The sequence below is a fragment of the Homarus americanus genome, unplaced genomic scaffold, assembly GCF_018991925.1.
Source record: "Homarus americanus isolate GMGI-L3 unplaced genomic scaffold, GMGI_Hamer_2.0 scaffold4896, whole genome shotgun sequence".
In the NCBI taxonomy this organism is placed as follows: Eukaryota; Metazoa; Arthropoda; class Malacostraca; order Decapoda; family Nephropidae; genus Homarus; species Homarus americanus.
Window position 1 is genome coordinate 8010920 of NW_024749657.1, and position 19231 is coordinate 8030150.

At 39.2% G+C, this 19231-nt stretch overlaps 1 protein-coding gene across 1 annotated transcript in view; it reads right to left on the reverse strand.

Moving 5' to 3' along the window:
• The window catches only part of LOC121853601 (muscle calcium channel subunit alpha-1-like), a gene marked incomplete in the record, with an annotated part of 305963 nt that overhangs the window by 221550 nt on the left and 65182 nt on the right, over positions 1-19231 (reverse strand). Inside the window, 7 exon segments of the mRNA XM_042347854.1 lie at positions 422-525; positions 1189-1397; positions 2244-2396; positions 3204-3325; positions 4075-4214; positions 8061-8166; positions 14889-15013. Of these exon segments, the coding sequence (XP_042203788.1) occupies positions 422-525; positions 1189-1397; positions 2244-2396; positions 3204-3325; positions 4075-4214; positions 8061-8166; positions 14889-15013 (959 nt within the window).

Below are 19231 nucleotides of genomic sequence, written 5' to 3' on the forward strand. Positions count from 1 at the left end.
ATGGGTCAACTTAGGATTTTCGATTAGATTGCTGTGCAACCCCCAACTCTAAGCTAAATTTCTTATCTGTCCCTTTTCAACAAAAAATACCACACCCTAACTTCCACCACAAACACCCTTTCCCTGTACACCTCATTTTGTACATTAAACCTCCATAACCTACGAGCTATATTTCTTTTCCATAACATCTTCATAAATTTTTCACTTATGGTAAATCTTCTGTTTCTCATACCAGGACTACCTAGTGGCTTCTGTCATTTCTTCCCTGATATATATGTTTTTCTTCTCTTTCACCTTTAATGCTCTTCCTTACCCTTATCTTAAATTCCTCCTTTCATTACAACTTAAATTGTGACTTTCTACCAACAGCAACAGATCAGGAGTCTGGTGAGACAAAAATGAAAAAAACACTAAAACTCACCCACTGAGGACACCAAGAATAAGGTTCATAACGAAGAAGGCACCAAGAATAATCATAGAAACGAAGAAGATCCACTGCCAACTGTTGCCCATGGCATCCGCAATCTGGAGAATGTAAGAAAAACGATTAATGTGGACGGATGAAAATGTAAAACAGTTCTGAAGTATTAAAGGCAAGGAATTAAGAATTAATCTCATCCTTCTTCTTACAAACAATAGCTGGAAAATGCTCAACTTATGGGCTACATCATGCAGTAGTAGCTACATGACAGTAATAACAGGAGCCAGAATTTTAAGATGTTAATGACACATCCATAAACAAAGTGAGGCACAGCAGCTTTTTACTTCATATTACTGATGCAGGAACACCTTATCTTAACAGGTGATCAGGTCTTTAAATGTGGTGACCTTTAAGAAAAGGTTGGACAAGCAGTGAGCTAATCATGATGCTCTGTTAAATTACAGAGGTCTTATACAGTATATATTTTGTGATATGATTAGTTCACTTGCAACAATACTAATTGTTTCAAAAGAATAACATGAATATTTGGATACACTGTATATATGCTTCATCAAGACCAAAACCAAGTACTTAAAGTATATAGTCAAGGCAGAATGACAGATGGGTGATATAAAAGACTGAGAATAAAAAAGTACAAAAAAGCATAGGGTATAAGAATAGGGAACAAAAGAAACAAAGAACTGTCTTTATTAACTTAACCTCAGTTCATATTCTCCTTTACAGTTACAACTACAGCAGCTACTTACATAATACATCATGTCCGTCCAGCCCTCCATGGTGATGCACTGGAATACTGTCAGCATTGCGAGGCCAAAATTATCAAAGTTTGTGATGCCATAGTTAGGTCCTTCCCAGTCATCTAGGCATACAAAGTACTGACCATCTTTATTGAGGTTTGAGCAGTTAAAACCTGCCGTGCCATTGTCACACGGATGTGGTGACTCCATTCGGCTCCCTGCAAGTAAACTTTGTGGTGACAAATGTTCCTTTGGATATTGACTGCAAAGATCACAGGAAATGGAATAGAAATATTTATGAAGTGAGATCTGTTTATGTATTATACTAAATAGTAAATATAAAAGGTGCCAAAGAAAAATGTTGATGATCTCAATAGTAAGCAAAGCACAAGTAAAAATTATAAATCTCTGTAACCCTCACACAGAGTCACTTCATATTCACATTCTCAATCATACAAGCACCTTACTTTTGGTCATCATGCTAATTATCCACACCTGCATTTTTTTCATTTAATTTCTATAATTTTAACTGGCTCTTCAACTATTGTTACGTGTCAACTTACAAAAGGTACCATTTTAAAATAGTCCCAAAGTGATTTTGCAAAAGAACCAAATACTATATCCTTCAAGTTAATTATCCTCCAAGACCAAGAGTGAAGGATTGAAGTATGAAATCCCACTTTACACGAGGGAAAGAAACAAGTGACACATACGATTAAAAATCCTCTAGCAAACTCATCTATTGCCAGATGTCCTCAGTAAGTTCCCAAGGATACAATACCCCGATGGACAATGTAGGATCTGATGCCCTAATCTTCCACATTTAAATATTTAACTAATAATAAAGGTTCATATACGGTAACTAATGTCCAGACAGTATTGGATAAGGTAGTGCCAGGAAAATATATATCATGGTAATATTGTAAAGCACTGATAATGTATTACAAAAGTTCACCTCCACAAATCATCTTTATTGAATCTCGCTTTCATTCCTTCCTATATTTATCTATTCTTCTTCCCTTTGCTGGAACTTTTCAGTATTTCTTTTTTTACCTCTGCCTCACCTGTTTCATTGTTATAGCATGTGAAGTGAAGTGCACCGGAGAAGAGCTCCAGACCGATGATGGCATAAATGATAATGACAAACATAACAAGAAGAGCAATGTTGAGCAGTGGGACCATAGCCTTCAGGATAGAGTTCAACACCACCTGGAGACCTATAAGAGAATGGTAGTCAGTGGTTGCTTGTGGTGATAGTGAGAATAGTTATGACTGGGATATTGGTAGTGATGATGTTACTCCTAATAGTGATATTAAAGATAATGGTCAATTTCTTTGTGGTCAAACCCTTGAAGAGAACAATACAATAAATTTTTATGTTTGCAGTGAATATCATCACCATTATTTAAGTCAGTTGGACAGACATAAAAGAGAAACAATGCAAAAATGAAAATACTGTACAGTATACAGTAACACTAAATAAAAAATTATCATTAAAACCCATCTAATATCTCGGGAAGACTATCTGGTCCTGTGTAGTACAGTATATTAATATATTTTGAAAATATAATCCTAGTAAAACCTTGAGAAAATATTACAGTGTGTGCCTTAAGCATCAAGCCTCTTAAGACACTGCTATGCAATAAACACCTTAAATAATACTTGGGATAATTTGCTTACAAATATTCATGGTTACCTATGACTCCCTTAGATACCTAAATGAAGTGACTGTTTGACCAACTAAACAGGGGAACAGCTCACAGGTATGTAATTATCTAGTCTTTTACACTAATCAATTGGTCAAAGCCTGTTGATATCTTAAAAACATGCTTCATCAAATTTTATTAGGTGATCTTATTACTGTCCTCTATGATATTTCCTTAATCCTGCTAAAAATATCCATTTAGATGGTCACATATCTGTGAGCTATTCTTCCATCTGGTAGTTAAACAGCAACAACTGAAATTCTATCAGACCCCTTTAACATGTAGGTCAATAATATTTCTAATGAATCTTTGACTTACTTGGGACGCCAGAGACAAGTCTTAGGGGACGCAGGACTCTGAAAGCTCTGAGGGCTTTCACGTCGAACCCTGCCTCCCCACCTTCCCCCTGCATGAGGAAATCCAGCGCCCCACTCACCAACCTGTCAAAAACACAATAATTGGAGACAGACTGTGCATGTAGTAACAATAGCAGTTCATGTGACAATATTGTCTAGAGCAATTGACACAAGCCTATACAGTACAACTGGAGCACAACCAATACTGTCTTGAAGGTAAGGCAACAATATTCCCATCTTCTCCAAATCATGGCAATGCATTATGGTCACAAATTTGTTGGAATACAGTATAACTAATTTGGTTTCATATTTGCAGTAGCACCCTTAAAGTCATTGTCAAGAAGAAACATAACTATCATTAAGGTGGTCACAGAGATAAGTGGACTTTTAATTGGTATAACTTTCAGAAAGTCTGAAAATAAAATGTAGAACAATTACAGTATGAAGCTTAATTATGGTTTGCTTGCCACACATTCATTACCACAGCTCTGATAACTGAAGACACACAATTAGCATTTTTGGTTAGGTTAGTTGGGTTTATTCTATGAAATGAAAATGATATAATATGGAAGTATTTGGTACAGTATAGTACTGTACTTCTGGAAGTTTGCAGCTGCCAGGAGCTTCTGGTAGAATCAGTCACCAAGGTTGGGTTATAGGTGTTCATTAAATGAACCAACCTAACCTACCTTACCTAACCTAAAATAATAGTTATCAGGTATTTTCTTCAATTAAAAGCATTATGAAAGGAAACAACCCAGGTACAGTAAGTCACACAAGTTAAATACTGTACAAGATTACCCAACATGCTAGGGATGTCACAAACTACTTACCCTATTACGACAATGAGGAAATCGAGGGAGTTCCATACGCTTCGTATATAGGCTCCTGGATGGAGCACAAACCCGTACGCTATAATCTTCATAAAGCACTCAAGTGTGAATATCACCATGAAGATGATCTCGATTTGTTCCTACGGAGAAAGAGGAGGTAAACATGTGGCTGTTCAAGGTCTTGGGGAATGGTTTGTGTACAATGAAAACAGAAAACATGAACTCAATTGATGACAAATCAAATAGTCAATACAGTAGATACAATACTTGGGACAAAAGAAAATGTTAAGTGATAAATCCAAAGAGGCCTATATATACTGTATGTTCTTTGGATGATATAAAGTAATAAAAATGATACGACAACGAACAGAACCTAATAGAACCTAACCTAACCTAACCTAACCAGCTAAAATACCTACCTAATGTCACCCAACTTCCTAGCCGAGGGGCAGGCCCTCCACCCTATTAAACAGAGAGCACTTACAGTACTTTGATATCAGGTACTAATAAAAGTAACAGTCTTGAACTGGTCCGAGCACAAACCAACTAAAGCAGCCGACTACACACGTCGATGCAGCAAAGTTTTTGGCTGAATATTTATGGTAAATAATTATTTTTTTCACGTACAAAACATGTATAGACATCATTTTAGTGTCATATAATGAGTTTTTCACCGTGTTTTACCCCACAATATCCCTCATCCTTCACACCCTGCCCACTTCAGGTGATTTATGATCAGATAGAGAACTAAAAAATAATAATAATAAATACAATACTTACAATTAAAGTAAAAAGTTGCTGTATCATTTTTATTACACATGTGGAAAAACTGAACGAAATCGAACAACTATTTTGGTATTATCCATCTGCTCTAGTATTACCATATTCAGTGACCGGATAAAATGCCAACGGACAAAACCCCAGTCTCACATATAAAATATAAAATAAAACACTTTTAAGCTTAGGTTAGGTTAGGTTAGGTTAGGTTAGTGTTGACAAATGACAACCCCGTTGGGGTTTTGTCATGGAACCACCATATTCTGTACTGCGCCTGTGTATGATACATTCAGCATTAAAATACACCCAATATCTCTGAAATAACTTCCTTGCCAAGACATGTTATTAATGCATTACCATTATATTAAAATGAAAACAATAACAATTATACTGTACAGGCCCCGTTGTGGGTCGATGACCTGTGTCCGGGTGGGCTATTTCCCATAAAAAAAAAGAGCCCACATTCTTCCATACACCATTAAGCATACAGAATAACAAGACAGTTTCCTAGATTTTAAATTTTGCTGCACTTCCCTCCAGCACTCACTCTTCATAGCTTCAACAACTTGGACTAACCTCACCTTCCTCATTTCCCACCCATTAGTACGACATTACTGTCATTTAATTAATACTCAACGATTACCTAGACAACAACATACTAACATGAGATAAAACTAACAAGTAAACAAAAACTTCCCTTTAACACCTTCCACTACCCTTAAATCTTCCCTTGTTTATATCTCCCACTTCCCTTTAAACCTTCCACTTAGGTTTAAAGTAGTAAAAAGTTCTGAGAAGTAATTAAAACAAACAAACAGTATATCATCCAATCTTACCACAGTTTATGGCAATCATTTCAGTCAGTCAACCACAACCCGGTAGGTCAAGGGTCACACAACTCGTCTTGTTCGTGTCTGGCAGTTTGAACTACGTCACTGTGTGGTTGGTTACGTTGTGCTCTTACGTGTTAATGTAGGACTAAATATAACTGGAAATTACCTATTTTTGTTTATTTTTTTTTTCACTTTCATAATATGATATATTTTTCTACCCTTCATTCCCAAAGAAATATATTTGTCTCGTATTATGAAATCGAAAAATCTGCCAACTTATATTAAACCTCCCAGTTCTCTTTAAATCTGCCACTTTCCTAAAACCTTCCACTTCCTATTAATCTCCCACTAAATATCAAACTTTCATCTTCACTTTAAACTTTAAAATGCTCCAATCAACATCATTCATCTCCTTACTGAAAGTAAAAGTGGGTCCCCAAGGCAGGACTGCCTCTGGGACAGTGTGAATACGTGTAACAAAGTATGCTAAGCCTTCTATGTACTGTACTGTACACTCGCCACAAGAAATCTGAACATTGCTCTCTGAGAAAGTTTTATTACAAATTAAATTAATTCTTTTCACCTGTAATTACCATGAAGACGAGCAACATATACCATAACGAAATATTGAATCACTTCTCGAACAGGCATACCAACCATTCTGAGATGACTCCAACCATAGTGCTCATTCTGAAATCTGTTGAACCCAGCTGTTAAATAACTGTTTGTCGTGAGTGTACAAGGAGGAAGCGTATCTGCACTGCACTCGACCCTCCTTCACTTCCCCAACTGTAAAATTAGGAACCCATTCACAGCTGAGTAAACTGGAAATGGTCCAAGAGAGAACTTTCCAACAACCCCTAGGACAAGAGTTGAGCACCCTATCCGCTCGGTAGCCAAGTGTTTAAACTGCTTCTCTCCCCATAGCATCTACCAACCTTTTCACCCCTAGCAGAGGGAACGAGGAGAGATCCAACTATTTTTAGTGTTGATTTATAATGACACCTCGGGATCAAAATCCTTTGTTTTCATCGTCTCCTTGGTGACGGTGGAGGGTTGGGTGAGGGGGCGGGGGCACAAGAAACGAGAGAGGAAGTAAGGAGGGGGAGAAGGATAATGGGGAACAATACGAGGTTATGGGATCATGGTAATGGTGTTTGAGGGTGTTGAGGTGTAGATGTAGGATTTTGTTGATACTACTGTATTACCATTTGTATGGAAGAGATCGAAAATCACACACACACACACACACACACACACACACACACACACACACACACACACACACACACACACACACACACACACACACACCTCATCTGCAAATTTGGTAAGAAGCTTCTACACCATCCCCGACACCGGCCCCTACTACCACCTGAGATCCCCTGTCCGAGAATTGCTGTTCGACACCACAACCGCATCCAGCCCATACGTGCACGAACTGATCGCTATAAGAACAGCCCAGTCCCAACCATTGTAAAAATTATCAATAACATGTAATAAATCAGTGTATTCACTCCCAGTAAACACTGCTCCCTACACTGTCACTATGTTGAAATGAACTGTATTTTGAGCTGATCCCCATCTAAGTTACTATATGTCTTATTTGTGTCACTTATGTACTTGTATATTATTTGTAACTCGTAACCCATTCCCCAAATATGTAACTGTATATTTTCAGCCTTCTGGCTGCCAAAGCTCTTTCAATAAACCGTTAATTATTATTATTATTATTCACACACACACACACACACACACACACACACACACACACACACACACACACACACACACACACACACACACACACACACACACACACACACACACACACACAGGTTATATATAAGGTACAATATTACTCCCTGCTATGCTGTAGATATAAGCTCTACATGATATAAATTGTCATGCAGTAGAAGTAGGACACCATACTCGTTTAGAAGTGAGAGAGGCGTGTGTGCTGTAGCTACATTTTAAAATACATGAACTGGTAGAACCTTAAGAAATAAATATCGTAAATTGTTACATCATAGATATTAAATCACTTACAAAGAACAGTTCGTCCTGGAAGAGAAAACTTGACACCTGCCCCCCTCCCCCCCCCTCTCATCCAGTTGTCATCGATTAGTATTTTTATATATTAGAGCCTAGAGGTCCCCTGTGGCGCCACTGCCTAATAGAGCTTGATATTATTATATTAATGGTAGATAATTTGAGTTTATAAACTGTTTAATGTTTACAGCATTTTAGGAGATTTTTTAAATTATTAAGAAAAATCTTTGAACTAGACAATACTTCGTAAACTTCAAAGACATAACATTTCAAAATACCAATGAAACACCATAAGGTTCCAGAGACGGGAGCTGCTGTACTTACTAGTTGTGCGTTTGTGGCGTTGGAGTCTGAGTTTGGGTAGGGCGTGTAGACCGCTAACGCCACGCAGTTGGCGAAGATGGTGAACAAGATGAACCACTCGAACGGTCTGGCAACACTGGTTAAGGAAAACTCTAGAAAACCAGAGGTGGGATTTTAATGATGAACTGTGATCATATAAAAAGGAAAGAGGAAAGTGGGTCACACAGGCACAGCTTAGGGACAGTGTAAACTTTATCCTCTTGAACCACTGATCGGCTACTAAGCCTTGGGTGTGAAAGGTGGCGCTGCACCTGACTGTTTCTCGGTTTCCCCAACTTGTGAACTAAAGTATTCATTTACAGCTGAGTGGACTGGTTGTGTCCCGGGATAGAGAGTGACCCTAACTGACCATCGTCGAATACACAGCCTAATAACAAAGTCTATTGGCTCATTCCTAAGTACTGTTATTCTCTCCCCCTTTTTCTTCTCTCTAACATAAACATTCAATGTGTACAGAGGAGAAGGACCAGAGGATGGGTATAGAGACTCGTTCTTATACACAAAAGGTATATGATGGTGGATATAAAAGGTCGAACCAAAAACAAAAGGAATGAGCTCCAGGTGGTATGCCTATGGAAATGTTAATAATTACCCCCAACAGTTAGTGGCGAGAGAGAGTTAATTAATTAAATTCAATGTCACTGAAACACAAACATACATGAAATATTATCATAATCGAAGGAAAATCTACAAAAAAAAACACACAATGTACTGTACTCGTAGTTCCAGTAGAAGAAAAGCATTTGGATACATTGATGTTAATAAGAGATACAAATTATCACCTCAAAAAACAATGTACCATATTATTCTTTATATATCAACAACAATTACCAATCCACATAACCTGCCGTAGATGGCCTTTTACGGCATTACATTTACTACCCTCTATAATATTTACTAAAAGCTTGATCAAATTTACTTGGTGCAGCGGTCGGCTCTCTCTTTCCTCTCCCACCCCTCATTCGCTCCATCCTGTTTGCCGTCTCAGCTGCGTGGGTAAGGGAGGGGGGATAGGAGGAGTGAGGAAGGGTAGAAGGAGTGAGGAAGGATAGAAGGGGTGAATGAAGGGTAGAAGGGGTGAATGAAGGGTAGAAGGGGTGAATGAAGGGTAGAAGGGGTGAATGAAGGGTAGAAGGGGTGAATGAAGGGTAGAGGGAATGAGGAGGAGGAGGGGTAGAGGGAATGAGGTGGGGGAAATAAATAAAACCTGTAAAGAGGGGAAGAGAGAGGTGACGGGAAGAGTGGGGGAGTAAGTGTTAAAGAGGGAGATAAGGAGCTATAAACCTCTCTCTCTCTCACCTCTTTATTCTACTTTTCCCATCGTCTCATTCCATCTTCCTCATCCGTTTGTTATCATGGTTTCCTTCATCTCCGCCCTTCGCCTCAATCCTCAAACCCATCTTTCTCTTTTCAGTTCTCTTCCTCTTCCCTTTCTCTCCTACTCCCCCTGCAACTCTCCCTAACTTTCTTTCTTCTCTTTCTCCCACTCCTCTCCCCCTTTTCCCCTCTACTGTCCCTCCCCCTTCTTCCTTACTCCCTTCCCAATTCTTTCTCCCCTTTCACATCGGGTCTTACCTGCCCGTAGGCCCAGGTAGGTGTTTTGATAACGAGTATATGCACTTTAATATTTCCAGGTATTGTATACAGTTCCACGCCGACCAGCACTGCCGCCGCCGCTGTGTGTGTGTATGTGTGTGTGTGTATGTGTGTGTGTGTGTGTGTGTGTGTGTGTGTGTGTGTGTGTGTGTGTGTGTGTGTGCGTGCGTGTGTAATTTTATGAAACGTTTGAAAATTATCTGAAAATACGACTACCTAAATACAGAAATTCTACAGTTATTTGTATATTGCTTATAAATTTAAACATATGGAGAAATTGTTAGAAGTTAAGGCTTGTAGTTCCCTCCATTAACTTAAAGAACCTAACTAAGAGAAAGATAGAGAAGAAGAATAAAGGATTTTTTAGGTCAATATTCAGGAGAAAAATTTACAGGAACATTTTTAAGAGAACATCCCAACCACTCGGGGAAATTAGTCGTTGGGCCCAAGAGAGGTAAAACTTATCAACAACATTTTCAGGGAGTTGCACTAGTTAAAAAGCATATAACCATTATGTAAGGCAATGATTACAGTTATTAATAAACAAATATTTTTACAAGAAACACAATGGTCATATAAATAAAGAATAATAACGGTAAAAATAATCAATTAATTTTATCGTTGGCTCCATATATAACAGTAAAAAAAAAAACATTAAGAAAAATACAGTGTTATGGTAGTTCTTTGAGTTAGGAGACTGATTGTTATGAGATTATTAATTTAAGCGAGAGTAACTTGAACCGCGTATAGAGATGGCGTAAAACTCTACGGATTTCTCCAACCACGTTTCACTATCTCCTCTCATGCGTCTTGTCGTTCAATAGGGTAACTCAGTCAGTGCTTCCTCCTTCACCTTGTACGAATTACCCTCATGGAGTTTCAACCTTGGTCAGGTCTCATTATATACTAAGTAACAATTAACTAACAACGTCACGTAAATAATTAGTGTCTATAAAATGGTTGCATAAGTCTGCTTAATATCATACAACTGCCGATGATGATGAACGTCCCCAGATGGTCAGCGTTGAGGGGCATACAAACAAACTATGGGAGAGAGAGAGAGAGAAAGAGAGACTACATATATGCATTTACGGAGAGAGAGAGAGAGAGAGAGAGAGAGAGAGAGAGACGCCATTAACTCATACACCACTGGGAAGAGCCATAAATCAACTCCACACCACCAAGTGTAGCCGAGTCCTGAGGAGGAAGCCAGAGACGATGATGATAATGAGTGTTGAGAGAGGACTCGAGCACTACATTAGCCGCCTCTCCAGCCCGCGACACACAACACTCCCTCTATTTCCCTCCACCCCAATCTCATTAGCCCCTCTTAGCACTTTCAGCGTCCCCTAGCGCCACGCCTTGCTCGCCCCCTCACGTTTGTTTACCATCTTGGGAGGGTTACGAGAGAGGGGAAGACCAAAATATATATGATTACGAAGGGTGCGCTGGACACTGAATGGAACAGCACTAGTTTATGGTTTCAGCATGGGGTGGGATGATGAGTGGAAGAGAAGCAGTTTATGGTTTCAGAGTGGGACGGGACGGCCAGTGAAATAGCTATATACTATGGGATTATAAGACTGCGGGAAAGGTGAACACACGTGTAATGACAGGAGATATACTAGTCACGAGGGTTAGGTTAGGTGAGCGGGGGAGCAGAGCAGGGGAGCAGTAAAGGCGAGCACAATAAATAGTTTCATTAATAGCATGTGTATTTATGGCAGTACCAACGCAGGTAAAGACAAAAGAGTTACATGAAAAGGTGATCTAGTTTTTATCTCTATAATTGTGTTTTAATGCAACACTATGAAGGGGACCTGTCACTTGATGTTACCTAATACTATACACCTGGACTAGTGACGTCTATAAATAAACCTGGGTTTTAACTGGAACACTGACTCTGGCCCGGTCTAGGGGGTGACGGGTGTGTCGTGATATAAGAAACAAAAGAAGAACGATGAACTGTGGCGTATGTTGTGTTAGATACATTCATTTATTGGTGTTGCAGTTATGGGATTCGAACCTCCATACTACCTGAATGGAAATGCTTTATTACATGAAGATTAGCCCCCCCCCCCCCAGCTTACTACACAATAAGATAAACCAACCTAACGTTAGCCTAAATTAACCTGCTCTCCCTGCCAGGTAAATTAACCCGGGGAGGGAGGTTAATCTTCAGATGATCCATAATTTGTGAATAAAGTAAGATATCATACATCTGTTATCCACGTAAACATTTATTTGTTATTTAAGAGATTTATTATCATCTGTTGACTCTTGTTGTCTGTGTAGGAGTCATTCAGAGACCAGTTGCCAAGGGTATAGTGTTAGTGTCATCAGTCGGGCCAAGAAGACAAACATTCTCACTGTTCTTCACGCCATCACCTCCATTAGGCGCTCAGGTGGTAATTAGGAGCACCTCTCTCACACACACACACACACAGTCTCTCTCTCTCTCGTCATATGTTTTCTTGGTTAGGTTAGGTTAGGTTAGGTTAGGTGAGGTGAGGTGGTACAAGAATACTGAGTAGGCTAAAAATTGTGGTAAATGAGAGTAAATAAACACAGACAATAGAAATGCGCAGTAAGAGTTCTCTAGGACAAGAGAGAGAGCGAACAGAAAGAGCAAAGAGCAGCACCTCCCTCCCCCTCCACTCTCTCTCCCAGCATTACACATACACACTCGTCACCATGGAAACGATCAGCTGTTGGGACCCGCAAATCCTACTGAAGTCTTACCAGCCAGCCAGCCACCCAACACACCCAATACCATTCCATCATTCATCATTCCATATCTTATTCATCCTTACCTGTAATATAACCAATCACATACCTCTATATATTACATCATATCGTATTGTGATCTACAACAATAAGGTGTAGGCGTGATTTATTTTTTTCTGGGTGGGGCCTTTACGAGAGCCACGGTGAATAGGTTACATTGGCGAGGCGGTGAGGATTGCAGGCCAGACAAGAATAACCCCCCCAAAAAAGATGGCTGGCTGGTTATGTGATGAGAATCTTTGATCATTGAAATATCTCCGAAATATAGATGACGACGGCGGAGAATAAGATTAATATTCCATAATTTTTATTTATTTTTCCCAATCTCGTATGGTAATTTTTTTGCTCTATGCCATCTAGTTAGAATATAAACAATACTCTCGCTTCCCTCATTCTCAAACTGTTTAGACCAACATCCGCCATTGTGTTACCTTCCCACTACGAGGTTTCAATATAGCCAGCTGCTTGACCCATTTTACGTCATGCAACTTCCCAGCTTCACACAACAGCATAAAGTTTACCCCCCCAAAAAAAATTATTCGTCCTAAAATTGACAATTCTTCTAAACACACCGCCAATCTGTTACTTTCTAGGAACCATCTAGCAACCCCCTCCCCCCACTATCCCCCTCCCCACCACCACCCACCGCCCCCACCCACCATCCAGCGCCTCTCCCTCACCCAATTTTATCTTCCATCGCAGTTTAAGCTCCTCTCCTGTCGAAGCTTTACTCCTTAAAACGTCTCCCAACTTCCCTCAACTGCAGGCACATCCTCTCTCACACCACCTACCCCCCGCAACACATCCCTTCCTACCCCCAGCACATCTCTACTACTTTCCCCTTCCCTCTGACACATCCCTTCCACCTGACACCCACCTTCCCCTCCCCCATGACACCTAACGTCCCCTTCCTCTGATACCCACCTCCCCTTCCCTTAACAGATCCTCAGAATCCCCCAGGATCAACGTCGTAATCCCTAGAAAATCGGACAACATATTAATAATGTTTCTAGACGTACAAAAATACTTCTCCCAATTAACACAAGTCTTATGGAAGGTCTTACCGTCTAGTTTTACCGCTTACCGTCTAGTTTTACCGCCAGCCACACTTAGGAAGACCATTTGTGACACATCCTTGTTTAACCCCGCACCACGACGTATTCTTGTTTAACCCAGCACCACGACGCATTCCTCACCTTCCTTCCTCCCTTCCCTCCCATTCTCCCATCCTTATCTCACAGGTTGAGATGTTGATAAAGAACAGCGTCTTCTCCCGTTAGAACACCATCCAGAGAGCTGAACCTTTAAGTTGGGCGAACACAACCACCAGGGGGCAGTGTGTGTCATATATATATAATTTATAATCTCGCTCGACTGACATGACTGTTTAATCTAAGGCAGTATTGACTTAAAAATTTATTTGGAAGCAGTTTCAGACGCAATCGCCGCTCTAAAACGAACCTGGGACGGTGTTCTGGCGAGACAAAAGGTACAGTGAACAACACAAACTCTTAAGGCTGTGAAATATTTGACTAAAGACGTTTCGAACTCAAAACATGTCAATTTAGCCGTTCACACTATTATAATGCACAAGAGGCCACATACTACAGTCCCTATACTGTATATATATATATATATATATATATATATATATATATATATATATATATATATATATATATATATATATATATATATATATATATATATATATATATATATATATATATATCTTGATAAAATCACACGAAAATGGAAACAACGGATTAGTGGATGTCATCATTATGACCTGACCTCATGTTTTTAGGTCACCCTGTATATTTAAGCCTCTGTCCAAGTAATCCAGTTGCTCTCTGAAGATGTCTTGAATAAAGACGAGAAAGCTAAGGTACCTGTTGTTTCCATTTTCCCGTGTGATTTTATCAAGATTTATCTTATCCACGTTTTCATTGTGGATTTACATGAGATATATATATATATATATATATATATATATATATATATATATATATATATATATATATATATATATATATATATATATATATATATATATATATATATATATATATATATATATATATATATATATATATATATATATATATATATTAGATATTCTTAATTTCATAGGCATTCTAAATATACAAAGTGCATCTCTTTCACCAAACAGCCAATTTCAGGTGAAATTTGGTTTACTTACTTGGTCTATATGGAGTGAAGAATACCTTTAAGAACAGAGAAGTGTTACGTAATGAAACAATAGTAAGCAGAATATTAAGTACAGTACAGTGGCGGCTCCTACCGTCACGCACATTATTGTATCATCCTTAATATATCAACAGTGTAATGATAAAACTCCACCAAATAAGACAAAGATATATTCCTGCAGATATAAAAGGATACTTCCATTCTACCACGTCTATGCAGACCTTCCTCAATGGGTTCTTGAGGCCCAGGCAGAAGAGTGCTCGGGCTGGGCGGTTCTCTGGAGGCTTGCCCACGGGCCGGCGGGGGGGCGGCCGCTTCCGCTGTGGGTGGGACCAGGTCGTGGGCAATAGTGGTCAGGGGAATAATGGGAGCCGGGGAAAGTAGTGAGAGGACAAGTTAATGGATGGAAGGACCAAGAAATTGTGGGAAAGGAGGAGACAGAGGTGGAGAAGACGATGACAGAGGTGGGAAGGGAGAGACAGTGATGGGAGGGCCGGGGACATTAAGAGGGAGGTCAACGGTATTAATATGAAGGGAGCAATAATGTAAACGGAACAGAAGTGAGTTGGTAGGGGCAGAGGAATAGACAGGAGAGGCAGAGAAAAAAAGTGAAAAGAGAACAAAAGAGAAGGAGAGGAACACAGATAGGTAGACACAGGTAGATAATGCATAGAGAAATATAACAGAAGAGAGAGAAGAGAGAGAGAGAGAGAGGGGGGTGAAAGAGGAGTGGAAAAGGGAGGGGAGGAGAAGAAGAGTGGTGATAAGAGAGGGAAGACATCAATAGATCGGTAGGTGAGTGGGGAGTGGGGGGGAGTGGGGAGTGGGGGGGGGAGTGGGAGGACCGAGTTTTAAGTGTGGGAAGCAGAATAAAAAGCATAGTTATTAATCTCACTCTATACAATACACTTATCTTTAATTCTATAAGACTTAAAAGAATTATCAGGTCTTGCTTATTCCTGCTTTCCGTGATGAGTGGAATGATGAAAGGATATGATAACTTTATAGGTGAATTAAAAAAAAAAAATAATAATAATAATACTCAAGGCTTAAGAGGCAAAAATTGTAAACACTATTAACAAGCATTATAAAACGGATGATATATATGTATTTTTAAAGATATTAGTTACCCAAAAATAAAACAAATCCGCTCTAAAATTGGTATACAATGATTTAATATTTACAATGTACTACACGACACTAGATGATGGATCAATGTTCTATCTCACAATAGCTACAGTGCAACAGCGAGATGCAGAGCCAAGCTAGCAGGACCCACAGCCAACATAACATCTACTAGCAGCTGTCTTAGAACATGCTAACAGCGACGTTCTCTCTAGTGCGGCGGCATAGACCAAAGGTGCTCACTTCTTACAAAAAAATAACACTATAGTTTCCCCTACTTATGGGTGGAAATGAAGAAACGACAAATTACCTTCAACACTACGGGGATCATTATAACAGTGAGGGGAGGGAGGGGGTGACTATTTCTGGGGAGGGAAGCGTTCAGGGGTGACTATTTCTGGGGAGGGAAGAGTTCAGGGGTGACTATTTCTGGGGAGGGAAGAGTTCATGGGTGACTATTTCTGGGGAGGGAAGAGTTCATGGGTGACTATTTCTGGGGAGGGAAGAGTTCATGGGTGACTATTTCCGGGGAGGGAAGAGTTCATGGGTGACTATTTCCGGGGAGGGAAGAGTTCATGGGTGACTATTTCTGGGGAGGGAAGAGTTTATGGGTCCCAAACTAAGATAATATTGAGCCTTATTACGCACTGCTACACCTCACCTACACATGCTACAGTGTTACGCTGTTTCTTCAAGCTACCAGTTCCCGTGTGGTGGCTGGGCTGTGTCTCCCCGTCGTCACACTGTGGAGGCTGCCTACGACAACCCACCGACTTCCACTATGATCATACATATTTTATTATATTTTATTTATCCGTGACCCTCTTGTACCACCTATAGGTCCCGCCTTTTTCTCTTTCACACTGGGAATACTACTCAGAGATTTAATAATTTCTACACTCCAGCTCTTGGGAATTTATCACTCTTTCTATATGAAAATTGTTATAATCGAGAACAATTTGACGGTTTTAAAGAATTTTTTTCTTAAAGGTTTTTGTCAACTGTTTTTCTCAATATCTTTACAATAATGGTCACTGCTTCGGGAACCATAACAAGTAACACCTATGGAATAATTCGCCAGGTAAAATTACTTGTTTCTTTATTGTATCAGATAAATAATATAAACCTGAGACTTAACATGAAGATAGGCGTAACTTAGCAAACTATGAGTCAATATTCGAACTCTTAACTATACATAAACCGTAAATAAACCCGGTACATGTTACAAAGACTATAAGAGGAGAACAACTGGAATTATTTAAACTCTTACGAAACTTAAGTAATCCACGAAGGAAAATGTATCAATCGGTCATAAAAAAAAGTTAAATAAAACGCCTTGATGTCTTGATACGTTCCGAGATTAACTTAACACTGATATACTGAACCTAAAGTAAACAATTTTAAGCCGTGACTTTGTATTCTCTTTCTCTGTAAAATTCCCTCTTTTCTTAGATTGTCTTTAAATATTTTTAATTGATATATAAAGTTTTTTTTTTTTTTTTAATTTCCACCAAGCTCAAAATTCTTGTCATTTACTGATTGGTGGTAAACTTATCCTTTTAGTCAGCCTGAAAGTCGTCTAAGAAGACTGCCAATTGCTTATAAGGTTTCTGATATGATATAATTTGTTTAGCGTTTATTAATAACCAAAGGTGAAACTTCTAATCGTATATAGTTTTGCGGTAATTTTCATATCATTTGTAGAGCCTTATAAGTTATTTAATATACGTCAACTGACTAGACGTTTTCCCGCCAGAGCTTTTCTCTTCTCTATAGCCTAAACAATGCAGAAGGAACATTCTAAGTCTTCTATGAAAATACATAACTTTGGGGGGAAAAAGGTTTAATAAAAGGAGGGGATACTGTTTTATTGTCCTGTACCGTGTAAAACAGTGAGGGTTGCAACAATTAAGAGTAATAAATGAGGGAAGATTGAATGAGTGAATGAGAATGAACAGCGTAAATGAAGAGAACGCACTTATTGATACACTTTTCTACACAACTAACCACTAAATTTTAAAAGAATCTTATTCGTTTTTCTTATATGATATGTTTTATATATTATAATTTGTTTAATAATGCGCTATACTTTGTCATCGTGTTGATACCTTCCATTCACCCATACACTACTTATTTAATGTTTTGTTTTGTATATTTAGAATAAGAAGTTTCCAAGTGTCCTTATCCTCGGCTAATTATTCGTATAAACACCACAACTCATGAAGAAAAATTACATATTCCTTCAAAACTTTGTGCTGTTTAGAACTCGCTCGACCAAGTTCAGTATCAAGCATGATTCACTAACTCTGCTGGGACACAGGAGGGAAGAGATAGCATGATTCGCTAACTAAGCTGGAACACAGGAGGGAAGAGATAGCAGGATTCGCTAACTCTGCTGGGACACAGGAGGGAAGAGATAGCAGATCGCTAACTCTGCTGGGACACAGGAGGGAAGAGATAGCATGATTCACTAACTCTGCTGGGACACAGGAGGGAAGAGATAGCATGATTCGCTAACTAAGCTGGAACACAGGAGGGAAGAGATAGCAGGATTCGCTAACTCTGCTGGGACACAGGAGGGAAGAGATAGCATGATTCGCTAACTCTGCTGGAACACAAGAGATAAGATACTGTATATAGATAGGTTTAACTCTTATAAGAATGCTTCCATATAACAACTGGTTTGTAAAAGTCGTGTTATTTAATTAAGCGTTTGGGATGTTTCCATTTACTCGTCTATCATTTAAGTGCATCTCATAAGTGCGTTCTCAGCCCCATAGCCACATCAACACAAACTCTCTTGGGAATAAAACTTAAAATAAAATATGACGAAATGCCATAAACCAAAATTTACAAACTTGTCACTGAAAGAGAGAGAGAGTGAGTGGGTGTGTGAGAGGGGGTGTGAGAGGGGTGTGAGAGGGGTGGCGGGGCGTGATGAAGGGTGAAGCCAGTAGTGATGATGATGAGGCTTACACCCTTGTGTCACATGAGTGTTATAACTCCGCTACCTGACACAACACATGAAAGGTGACATAATGTACACCATCCGCTAGTAGTGTGCAGTGCTGTAGTGTACAACATCCACTACTGGTGTACACGTATGTAGTGTACAACCGTGTACAACATACTGCAGTTAACTGTAGTACACAGTATTATAGAGATACTTAAGTGTTATAGTATTTAACACTACAGTATAACATGTAAGAAATGTACAAACTAATGCCAGGTATATTACAGCAATGAAGTGTACACCAACACACATAAGTGTGCAGAAGTGTACAGCCACTGACGACAACCTGTACTGATGTGTCGTAATAATTATCAGAATATAAGGATGTGTGTGTGTGTGACACTGGCCGATGTACACCAGTGGTCAGTGTACAGGTGTATAACAGTTATACCAGTGTACA